Source organism: Salvelinus sp. IW2-2015, linkage group LG20 (assembly GCF_002910315.2).
Source record: "Salvelinus sp. IW2-2015 linkage group LG20, ASM291031v2, whole genome shotgun sequence".
Taxonomy (NCBI): Eukaryota; Metazoa; Chordata; class Actinopteri; order Salmoniformes; family Salmonidae; genus Salvelinus; species Salvelinus sp. IW2-2015.
Window position 1 is genome coordinate 41,493,369 of NC_036860.1, and position 12,771 is coordinate 41,506,139.

At 44.6% G+C, this 12,771-nt stretch overlaps 1 protein-coding gene across 3 annotated transcripts in view; it reads right to left on the reverse strand.

The window, feature by feature from the left end:
* Positions 1-71: 71 nt before the first annotated feature.
* Positions 72-12,771, reverse strand: part of abr (ABR activator of RhoGEF and GTPase) — a 217,362-nt gene continuing 204,662 nt past the window's right edge. For 2 of the 3 annotated variants that reach the window (XM_070449398.1, XM_024011125.2), the window contains 7 exons: positions 5,356-5,415; positions 4,706-4,815; positions 4,416-4,555; positions 3,543-3,677; positions 3,171-3,276; positions 1,363-1,513; positions 72-805 (listed from right to left, as the gene is read on the reverse strand). In XM_070449398.1, coding sequence (XP_070305499.1) covers positions 716-805; positions 1,363-1,513; positions 3,171-3,276; positions 3,543-3,677; positions 4,416-4,555; positions 4,706-4,815; positions 5,356-5,415 — 792 coding nt within the window. In that variant the 3' untranslated portion in view covers positions 72-715. The remainder of the gene's footprint in view (positions 806-1,362; positions 1,514-3,170; positions 3,277-3,542; positions 3,678-4,415; positions 4,556-4,705; positions 4,816-5,355; positions 5,416-12,771) is intronic. The other variant, XM_024011127.2, reaches the window with a different exon arrangement.

A 12,771-nucleotide genomic window follows, 5' to 3' on the forward strand; every position in this document is an offset into this window, starting at 1 on the left:
AGTGGCCATTCACTGACATGGCTTTACTGGCGGCTTGGAAACGCAAACAGTCCTCAGCTCTTTGCTTTAACACACACACACACACACACACACACACACACACACACACACACACACACACACACACACACACACACACACACACACACACACACAGCCCTCCTCCGTCACATGCACAAAGCCAGAGAGAAACAAAGGAACTATTGAACAAATAATATTTATAAAATATGTAAATGCCATTTTCTTGGAATGCCTCTGAAAGAAAGAAAGAGAAGAAGGTGGAGTAAGTAACAGAGCAGCTTCAGGATCATTGAGCTGGTTTCTGGAGGACCCAACAGACCAAACAACCGACAGTGACCCAGTAACATACCAGACCCTGACCTCTAACTGATAGATAGAGGTCCCATATTGGTGGCTGTCCGATGGGGTATTGTGGGTCAAAAGTGAGAGGTATGCTGTTCCCTCCACCCCTGCTCTTCACCAGATGGATGTACTGTAATGAGGGGCCGCTGCTCTATCTCCGCTGACACTAGAAGACGTGACTATGGGATCCAGAGGAAGCACCGTGACTCCTCTTGTCTTCCTCCACATCTGAGTCCATCTCTCAGAGTAGGCTGGGTGGGTCTTAGGGGGGCTGTACAGTTTTAAAAGGGAGCTGGGTGGTATGGGGGTGGGGGATTTGCTGTTGAGTCTTTCGCTCCGGACCCCCAAGAGATTAAACGTCAGTGGAAAAGTAGAGTGTGTTCCGCTTCAGCTCAGCGAAGGAGATGGGAGGATGCTGCAGGTAGTACAGCAACACTTGGACCTGAGATGGGGAGCGAGAAAGAGAGAGATWGAGCCAAAAATAAATGGTGTTTKATTTAAATACCAATTATCATAGTTATAACCAAAAAGGACTAGGATATGGAGCTTACAGAGGCGAATGTGATCTACACATTCTGTACATGACTCAGAAGGTGACACAGTAAGCATCTCTCCATGATAACTGAGTATCTGTATGAGTATCTATCTACTAAACATATGGAGATTTAATAAGCCACTGCACAAACAACTGTCTCTCAGTCTTTACAGTAATGATGAAATATGGCATTCTACTGTTAGTGTTGTGGCTTTTATGGTGATTTACAGTAGTCATTGTTTATATACGGCCTAGAAAAAGTCCTTTGTGAACAGGAAGTGGTTTCTCTCTCAGCACGGGGCAGAGCTCCAGGAGGGGCTTCCCAAATAGTCTAAATACAGCTGGGGAACCAGACCAGACTGACACGGTTCGAACACACACATCCCCCTCAGCTAARTCTTACAGACTCACAAACAAACGCACATGCACACACAAACAGATATACGCACCCAAGTCACACTGACCTGTGCCATGACGTCATGTGACCAGATGTCAGTGGCCAGGGTGATGTGTCCCTTGGTGACCTCGGACTCAGAGGGCCTGAGCAGGGTGGGGCCAAACACTGTGCCCAAGTTGTGGAGGGACATCTTATTGATGGGCTCATTGTCAGCAACTCTGGAACACAAAACAGACAGATAGACCAGTCAGACTACAGTGACCACAGGGACAGGTATTTATTAGTTATTTTTCTAGTCATGCAACATGTTTTCTGGTCTGGCCTTGTTACTATGACAACCCATGTTCTGAAGCAATCACTGTCAGTACAMCACAGTGTGTTCTGTGTGTGTTTCTTCTACAAGGACCATGTCTGAACTAAGTTACCATCTGCTGTAAKTTATATAAATGTTCTCCATAGCAACAGCAGAGCCATTCATATCACACTTGAAATTCAGCAGAGCTTCCAGCAGGTGTCCTCAGCGTGTCTACGAGAGTAGTCTGTGTACATTCTTGTTGACTGACTGCAGTGTCCTGCTGGGTGAGAGCTGTACTGGGACCAGACCATAATAAGGTCTCCATGGTGCATCTGACCCAGTGCTAGGCCTGTGAACTGACTTCAGGCCTGCCAATAGGTAGAAATCTGATTTCTCTCTATGGACCTTCCTGCCTGCCAACTTCTGAGATCTCACTACCCTTTACACTGTCGCAGCTTTACACACTATAAAACACCTCRCCTGGTGATAAACATGGCTCCCAGCGGTCTTTTCAAACGTGTCAATCTTACAGCAAAGATTAACTGAAAACTAACTTCTGTAAGGAGGCGTGAGAGTGAAGTAATGTGTAACTGAAATTGACACGGCTGCATTACACATTTAAACTTAGTCTTAGTTCCCTCTAGTTCACATTGTAGAGCTAGATGACAATAATATACTCTCAGACAAATGTTGTCTGACCCGTATTAGGAAACTATGACAWACACATAAACCTGATCTTTTAAAAGTCTGGTGGTGAAAACTAACTTTACTCAGAGTATGAATAAGTCCCCACGCAGGCCATTGCTACTATGGCTGATGACAGACAGCTGGTTCTAGATCAGATGTGAGTGATAGGAAACACTTATGGGTCTCCTCCTAAGTGTTCCTGCCCATGCTAGTGGTTACTAGTCTGTGGTTGGGCTGGGCCCTGCTCTACCATGGTCTTCTAACTGAAGGCAGTTTTAACAGGCACCACCATGATGTCATCCAATCTAGTTCTACACTGCCTTTAGAGACTAAGTAGCACATGGTCGGCCAACTAAAACCATCACAGCTATTTTCAAAGACAAAATAGTAGTAGAGAAGTCATTTTTAGCAGTAAAGTCATTTTTCATTGACTTTAATGTGTTTCCTTCAACTGGACCATAGGTCTAGCTCCTTAGCTTCACCACAACAGGTCTGGCGTAAAAGGCCCAGTGCAGACTGATGCTGATTCCTCTCCAGGGATAGACGTGTGTGTGTTAGCTCTGTTGACCACACAGGGTCTGGCCTGTACACTCTGATGACTTTTCCCCCTGTCCTCTCTCTTATTGGTGCGGTCACAGTAGCACACCTCATGAAGCTCTCCAGACTACAGTTTTATGGCAGGCTTAAAGAACCACTCGCATGTGGACCGTATTCTGCCCAGAACTCCTCCAAAACCCACTCTGAACGTATTATGCTGCCTGTTAATCTGGCCCAAACTGTCACCAATAGTAGTTACTGGCCCCTTATGTGTACACGTGTGTGTGTGTGTGTGTGTGTGTGTACGTGTGTACGTGTGTGTACGTGTGTGTGTGTACGTGTGCGTGTGCGTGTACCTTTTGAGATGCTCCAGCAGGCTGAGGAAGGTGATGAGGTTAGGGTCAGGCAGGGAGCGCAGCAGATGCATCATGCAGTTCTCCTTGGCTGCAGGGTCCGACAGAGCTGTGGAGAAGAGGAGGCGGATACAGGAGGAAGATACATGGGGAGTATACAGGAGGAGGAGAGGGAAAAGAGAAGAAAATAAGTAAAAAATTACCGCTCTAAGGGGCAAAAATTAACAATCCTTTCAATGTTGTTATGTCAATGTATCATTTTCTGTGAATAAAAAATMGAATAACCCCTCTGTTACTACTGAGAAGCATAATAAATGTATTGATATGGTATTGCATTGAGATGTATGAATGTATGTGGTCTGTTAGAGGTCGTACCTATGCCCTCCATGAAGGCTGGATACAGGCGGTCAGTGAGCAGGGGCTCTGGTAGCTCACGGAAGTACAGCTTCAGCGTTCCCGCGATGGCATTGATGTCCATGTCACTCAACATCACCAGGATGTCTTTGCTATCTTTGAAGGGGAGAGAGATATATATATATTTATAGAGAGAGAGAGAGGGGGATAAAACATAGATAACGGAAGTGTATCATCCCAACCAAACAACTAGTTCATTTCCAGACTGGTCATTCTGGCTCCAGTGATGACATAAGCAACCACACTCTAAAACCCAAACAACCGGAGATCTCAGCTCAGTGAGACATGAACACAGCAGAGAGACGCTGAGGAGGTTAGCATTTGGTTTGGTCTAGGGGCTGTGACTGAGGATGTGTCCCAAATGGCACCCTATGCCCTACATAGTGGGCCCTGGTCAAAAGTAGAGCACTATATAGGGAATAGGGTGGCATATGGGACACAACCTGGATCTGGGACTCCCAGGGAGGACAACACACAGCTGACAGCTGCGGCTCCTCAGACCTGTGTTCTTCCTGTCCTTTCCCACAACTCTCTCTGTTTATAGCCAGGCTGAAGCCCCTCTGCCATGGGCCTGGTAGTCTGACCCCGGCCCACAGTACAACAGAGTGGAAGGACAGGACAGCTCACAGAGGGAGGCTTGTGTTGATAATGTAGGGTCTGGAATTATTCRTGATAACGTGACCTGCCCAGGAAAAACTCATGGCTCTGGTTATAGTTTATATATAGGGCCAAGAGTTATCCCTGGTCAGATGCCATGGCCAGGAAAAAAAGGCTGGGTCTGTTGATGAAGACTGAGGTGTGCTTTGAAGTAGTCTCAGTATGAGCGTTTCTTACTGGTGTCGAATGCTGCTTTGAGGGCCTGGATGTCAGTGGCCACCCCGGAGATCCTGTAGATTCCCACCTCGTCGATTCCCCTCTTCTCCACCTCCTCAATGCACTGGCGGACGATGTAAGGCACCTTGGAGCGCTCGCGCCTGTTGGGGGACACAACCACAATATTCATCAGGACTGATATTGCAGTACTAAACAATGTGATGCTGATGCTAGAAGTGTAATAAACTGAGCAGAAAGATTCATCATGTTGTTGCAGGTATGTTTGAATACAAAATATCAACATGGCTTACTTTGTCACCACACTGATTTTGACCCCGAACACCCCACTCTGTTTTTTGGAGGGCGTTCTCTTCAGACTCAAGTCCCGACTCGTAAACTTCATGGAGAACTCCACTTTGATCTGTGGGAGACAATACATACAAAGCATCAAACAAGCTGCATATTTATTGGTTCATTTGACAGGGACCATGAACAGCAAACATTGCACCAGCTTTTAGCGGCATAGCTGATCTGCAGTCCCTAGTTTAAAATACACAGCTTCCAAGTGCTTTCTTCTGACCATTACACAACATCCAGGAGTGTAAGTGGATCCTGCGCTGTTAGATGTTTAAACTTTACGGCTGTTTACGGCTGTGTTCCCGGAGCAATCAGAGAGTTGGCCAAGCTAGTAAAGATAACGTTGCATGGCCCTGGTCAACTGTAACACCAAGCTTCGTTACAATATCCACACACTAATCCCTAACAACAGTCATCTTCTATTAACAGTGTTGAGATGTGTAAATGACTGACAGTATCAGAATTGGCTGGTTTTCCASACACAGTGTAAGCCGAGTCCTATACTAAAAAGCATGTTCTGTGGAGATTCAACATTGAAAGAGCTTCTTAGTCCAAGAATAGGCTTCATCTCGGTCCCGGGAAACTGGTCCCAAATGTCCCTTACCCCGTTCATCTCTATGACGTCCATGTGCCAGTTCTTAGACTGCACCGTCTGGGGGTCCAGCTGAAATACACAGAGAAAGAGAGCAGAGTTATGTTTGAGTTTCCTTCGTTATAGTTTCTACACAAGCCACATCACTGCATGGCCTCATAGAAGACAGAGAAGGTATGACAATACACGTATTATGGACACAATCACATGGACCCTCACAGAACACACTGTATATCATATATAAGACTGCACCCTAGTAGACACACTAAAGGCTTCTTTCTGGTGCCTGTGTTCTATTACTGCTAACGTCCTCTGTCACTYCAACCCTGTACCTAGCCATCTCTCTCTGAGTACTCACGATTCACTGCACTGGAGGAAAAAGTATGTTTATTAGGAAACAAACACTGTTTCGCTCCCATAGTCACCAAGACATCAATGTTACATTCTCGCCTATGTTTTGTGTTCTACTTGTCACTACACCCCCAGTACCTCGCTAGGTCTCAGTGATCTGGACCTCTGCATACCTAGAGTTCCCTGCACTGGAGGAAGTTGTATGTTTATTAGGACACAAACACTTATGTTCTCTCCCTCTCTAACACCTCCTCCAGATGTCTCCCTCCAGTCATGCTTTGGTGAGMCTCTGAGGAGCTCCTTTAAAGTTCAGCCAAGAGAACAACAAGGGCACGTTACAGTTTGTTTTCCGACCCGAGACGAGCCTCTCCTCTCAACATGGGCCAGAGGAGGAGCAGGGCTATTTTCTGACTGCTGTTTGTGGAGGAAAAATATCCAGTTTTCCATTTGCCTCCTTGATGAAAATTCACAGACAGGCCTGTCTATATTTAAATTACAAAACATCCCTGGGAACTTTATTTTTTCTCGTCATTTAATTTCCAGGACGCTGACATCTGATAAAGTTAAATGGGCTTTACCCCCTGTGTGAATGGATGGTGCACGCTGGGTAATGTGTGAGTATGTGTGTTTAGACTGAGAGGAGCCTCTGTAGTCTAGCCAGACTGAGGGCTGTGTGTGGGTCTGTCCCTACCTAACAACATGGATTATCTCTGCATTAAAAAAAATTACTGTATATATGAATTGACAAAGCCAACGATCACGTGACACCATTCATTCCTATGTGAATACAAATAGTGCATTGAAGCCAAATAAAGTKTTTTAAGACGCCGTCTCATGGAGACATAACATCAGCAGTATGAGCTATTCCAGGAAGTGATGTTGCAGGCTAGCTCAGTGCTGCCTCCTATCATTGACTAACTCCAGTTAAAGGCTGACCGGGGTATTGCAGGTTGCTATTAGCAGCGGAACTATCCCTATAACTTATTCTGTGTGCGATTTTAAAATAATCAGTTCAAGGACATACATCTGTGTATTAGAAGCTATTATTGGTACCATGATTGTCTTTGGCATTTTTTCTTTATTTTTATAACTATAATGTGGGATCCTGTTTTCTGCTAACAATGCATGCAGTACTGCGGTCGGCATTGAACGTCAGTGGCTTCAATGAGAGGGGGCAGTCGATAAACTTGGATTAGCTAACACAACGTGCCGTTGGAACACAGGAGTGGTGGTTGCTGATAATGGGCCTCTGTACGSCTARGTAGATATTCCTCCCCCCCCCTTTTTTTTTATCAGCCGTTTCCAGCTACAATAGTAATTTACAACATTAACAATGTCTACACTGTATTTCTGATCAATTGTATYTCATTTTAATGGACAAAAAAATWGCTTTTCTTTCAAAAACAAGGACATTTCTAAGTGACCCCAAACTTTTGAACAATACTGTAAATGGGGAAAAGCACAACCCCTGGCCCTGTCTCCCTTTCCCAATGGACACTCAGCCCCGTCTCTACCCTCAAGCATTTCAGCAGAGGTCAAGAGAACCTGGCCCACAACCAGATGACAGTTCAACTTACAAGAACCAACAGGAACAAGATGAAACTGAGCACTAGCATAGCAATACAATGGTAGCGAACAGAAAGGACATCCGCAGTGCTTCCATTGTGTGTTAGCCTATTGTGATGACCCGATTTATTTTGAGAAAYGGGGCTTTCTTGTGTGCTGTATTTTCATCTCAATCAATGTGATTCATGTTCACATTAGTGAAATGAGGTAAATTTGATACATATGTGACCCCAAACTTTTGAACGGTAGTGTACATTTGGCTGTCTCTAGGGGTAAGCAGCAGCCATGGCTGATGTCTGGCTCACACTCTTCACTGTGCTCAGTACACAGGCAGCGCTTGCCTTTTTCTCATGATGCCCTGGGAGAATAGAGCTCTGACCTGATCTATGATGAGAAGTGTGTGTGTGTTCGGTACACACACACCAGAGCCACTCTGACTAGCCTAGCACTTCTACAGCGAGGAGCTAATGCCTTTTATAGGCCGATTCAGCAGTTCCCTGTGTATCACAATTACACTTATGTCATTACTACCTTCCTAGATTATGTGCTTGTCGGTCTTAAAAGCCCCATAATCGTTTATTGCTGAGCGAGCGCAAGGCCAGCACACTTACCTTATCGTAACTTTACAGTAGGGTAGAACTTTATATTTAGGGAGTGTAATTAATTACCTAATAAAAAGCTTTTTTTGTATCAGTTATTAAAACATCTATTACCATTAGGGGCAATTTTCCAAGCAGGGTTGCGCTTTAAAGAAGGTTGCCATAATCATGGCTATGGGTCCTGACTACACCAGCGCCAGGAGTCTTTCTGGGCAGGAGCCCAAACAGACTGATGAGGCCTCCTGTACCCATGTAGCCCCCCAAAACAGGCCCTAAAAACAACATACAGTGTATCTCTCGCTCTCGACATTATTACAAATTAATGGAGTCAAATTGGGTTTCATAAAAATACAAAGACCCTTTAATGCAGCCGAGCTGTGTGCAGTCAACACACCCACTGGCCCCTCAACCACTCCACCCGTTGACTTCTAATGCTATGCTGCTTTATTAAGAACTCCAGGAACAACTTCTGCCCCTATTTATTCATTTTCCTTGCCTGGGAAGTGAGCTGATTCAAGGGGAGACAGACCACATTGCTAAGGTATTATTTATAGTGCAAACTGCAACTGAATCAGTACGGTTCTACACTATATATTCTCATCCTATCACAGAGGATGGATGGATGGGAGCAAGTTAAGTTGTATGAAAATGTTGCTTTGAAGTTTAGACATGGAAATAATGATCTCCCCAGTGTGACTTGGGGTTGTGCCCAGCTGGCTGGTAAAACAAAGGGAGATGATGAAAAAACGTTGTCTTGAGTGACAGTCCAGGAAACCAATCAGAGGGAAGAATATATGAGGTGCACAAAAAGAAAGGGGGCGGGTCCTCAAAGTCTTCAAAATCCCAAGAGATGAATCACAGTGCCAAAACCTCCCTCTCCAGAGAACTTCTGAAACAAATTGGTAGCGTGTGTTTGTAGAAGAAAGAAATACTAGAAGAAAGACACAAGGGCTGGTGGAAGGATAATGGATATAGAAAACATCCTAAACCAAACGATGGTTCCAATTAGGACCTCATCACTCCTCCAGAACTCAAAGCCTCCATTGTGCTGCCTAAAACACTGACTGACTGGGGAGAGGATCATAACACATGATGATAGTGTATAAATGCATATCCACACTGAATACACTGTACAATCATCTCTCTTTCATGTGGCACAGAATATACTGCATGATTAAAATAGAAGAGGTAAAACTATGAATTCTATTAGTGCTTAAAATGTCAAATACAGGCCTTTGAGAGAAAAGCGAGCGAGCCAGAGAGAGAGAGAGAGAGAGAGAGAGAGCGATGACAGAAAAAGCATGAGGGTGAGTCTGTGCATAAATGAGTAGCGATGTGATGTGTTCCGTTTATCCATCATGATGCTCAGTTTGGTGGGAACGCATTGTTCTCTGAGCAGCCCCTAGGCTCTGAGGGCTGACTCTCTTAGAGTGTGTGTGTGTGTGTGTGTGTGTGTGTGTGTGTGTGTGTGTGTGCAATGCTACATGACCAAAAGTATGTGGACACCTGCTCGTCGAACATCTCATTCCAAATCATGGGCATTAATATGGAGTTAGTCTCCCCTTTGCTGCTATAACAGCCTCCACTCTTCTGGGAAGGCTTTCCACTAGATGTTGGCACATTGGTGCAGGGACTTGCTTCCATTCAGCCACAAGAGCATTAGTGAGGTCGGGCACTGATGTTGGACGATTAGACCTGGCACGCAGACGGTGTTCCAATTTATCCCAAAGTTCTTAGATGTGGTTGAGGTCAGGGCTCTGTGCAGGCCAGTCAAGTTCTTCCAGTGTGCAAGTTCTTCCAGTGTGCATGGGGGCATTGTCATGCTGAACAGGAAAGGGCCTTCCCCAAACTGTTGATACAAAGTTGGAAGCACAGAATCGCCTAGAATGCCATTGTATGCTGTAGAGTTAAGATTTCCCATCACTGGCACTAAGGGGCCTGGCTTCAACCATGAAAAACAGCCCCAGACCATTATTCCTCCTCCACCAAACTTTACAGTTGGCACTATGCATTCAGGCAGGTAATGTTCACCTGACATCCAGCTAACCCAGATTAGTCTGTCAGACTGCCAGATGGTGAAGCATGATTCATCACTCCAGAGAACGCGTTTCCACTGCTCCAGAGTCCAATGGCGGTGAGCTTTACACCATTCCAGCCGACACTTGCCATTGCACATGATCTTAGGCTTGTGTGCGACTGCTCAGCCATGGAAACCCATTTCATGAAGCTCCCGACGAACAGTTCTTGTGCTGACGTTGCTTCCAGAGGCAGTTTGGAACTCTGTAGTGAGTGTTGCAACCGAGGAGAGACGTTCAGCACTCTGCGGTCCCGTTCTGTGAGCTTGTGTGATCTAACAGTGCTCGGCTGAGCCGTTGTTGCTCCTGGACGTTTCCACTTTACAATAACAGCACTTACAGTTGACCGGGGCAGCTCTAGCAGGGCAGAAATTTGACGAACTGACTTGATGGAAAGGTGGCATCCTATGACGGTGGCATCCTATGACGGTGCCACGTTGAAAGACACTGAGCTCTTCAGTAAGGCCATTCCACGGCCAATACCAGCGCCTCTACACAAGTACCCACGCACACTGTGTTACTATGGCAACCGAGAGGGGGAAATAATTATTGATCGAAAGTGAGTGGATGAGAAGAGAAGGCAGGAGGAGAGCCAACTCAGGTTACTGTGAGGTCACTACTTTTATCTGCAGTGTGCTTCTTCACACGGTATAGAATAGGTCAGTGAATAGTGGCTGCCACGTGTTCAAATTTAAGGCGCATCCACTGAGTATACATCAAACATTCACATATGCAGGGAAACACAACAAACTATACACACACATACTGTACTTGGCATATGATGAGATGCCCTTCTACTCATCCCACTGCTGTTGCCTATGGGGGACAGAGCACAGACCAGGCAGGATTGAAGTAGGTAGACAAACAGATGCTGAGGTCCCTCTGGAGAGGTTTCTATTCTAGATACCTCTCCACAACTCTCCAGAGTATACTGTATCTACAACACATGGCAGTCTCCATCTCCATCAACCGGTTACCTGCTTCTAACATAGGACATAAAATGACAGATCTAGGTTGGGGAGTTTGGTGAAAGAAACTGGTTTATGAATGATGCATGTGAAACGGTAATGGGTCTTCTGGGGAAGAAAAACAACTGTAGATGGTATATACAGTTGAAGTCGGAAGATTACATACACCTTAGCCAAATATATTTAAACTCAGTTTTTCACAATTCCTGACATTTAATCAGAGTAAAAATTCCCTGTCTTAGGTCAGTTAGGATCACCACTTTATTTTAAGAATGTGTAATGTAGAATATAGTAGAGAGAATGATTCTATTTAGCTTTTTTTTCTTTCATCACATTCCCAGTGGGTCAGAAGTTCACATACACTCAATTAGTATTTTGTAGCACTGCCTTTAAATTGTTTAACTTGGGTCAAACGTTTTGGTAGCCTTCCAAAGCTTCCCACAATAAGTTGTGTGAATTTTTGGTCCATTCTCCTGACAGAGCTGGTGTAACTGAGTCAGGTTTCTAGGCCTCCTTGCTCGCACAGCTTTTCAGTTCCTGCTACAGATTTTCTATAGGAGGTCAGGGCTTTGTGATGGCCACTCCAATACCTTGACTTTGATGTCCTGAAGTCATTTTGCCACAACTTTGGAAGTATGCTTGGGGTCATTGTCCATTTGGAAGACCCATTTGCGACCAAGCTTATAACTTCCTGATAGATGTCTTGAATGTTACTTCAATATATCCACATAATTTTCCTGCCTCATGATGCATCTATTTGTGAAGTGCACCAGTCCCTCCTGCAGCAAAGCACCCCCACAGCATGATGCTGCCACCCCGTGCTTCATGGTTGGATGGTGTTCTTCGGCTTGCAAGCCTCCCCCTTTTTCCTCCAAACATAACGATGGTCATTATGGCCAAACAGTTCTATTTTTGTTTCATCAGACCAGAGGACATTTCTCCAAAAAAGTATGATCTTTTCCCCATTTGCAGTTGCAAACGTAGTCTGGCTTTTTTACGCGGTTTTGGAGCGTGGCTTCTTCCTTGCTGAGCAGCCTTTCAGGTTATGTTGATATAGGACTCGTTTTACTGTGGATATAAATACTTTTGTAAATTTTTCCTCCAGCATCTTCAAGGGTCCTTGTTCTGGGATTGATGTGCCACTTTTCGCACGAAAGTAACGCTCATCTCTAGGAGACAGAAAGTGTCTCCTTCCTGAGCGGTATAACTGGCTGCGTGGTCCATGGTGTTTATACTTGTGTACTATTGTTTGTACGGTGAACGTGGTACTTTCAGGCATTTGGAAATTGCCTCCAAGGATGACCAGACTTGTGGTAGTCCACAATTTTTTTTTCCTGAGGTCTTGGCTGATTTCTTTTGATTTTCCCATGATGTCAAGCAAGAGGCACTAAGTTCGAAGGTTGGCCTTGAAAATACATTCCACAGGTACACCTTCAATTGACTCAAATTAAGTCAATTAGCCATCAGAAGCTTAATTATATAGAGCCATTATTGCATGGAATCTGTTCCATCTCATATTGCTCAAATAACAGCAAACCTGGTTTCAAAAAAACGAAATAAAGCAACACCTTACGGCACTACATTTGTGGTGTATGCATTGATATCTAGGCTACATGTACCTTTATTAAAAAATGTAGTTCTGTCCTTGAGCTGTTCTTGTCTATGAATGTTCTGTATTTGTAATGTTTCATGTTTTGTGTGGACCCCAGGAGATTAGCTGCTGCTTTTTTGCAACAGCAAATGGGATCCTAATAAAATACTTTCTGAAGGCACTGTACACATAACAATAAGTACTACATACATACATACATACATACATACATACATACATACATACATACATACATACATACATACATACATACATAA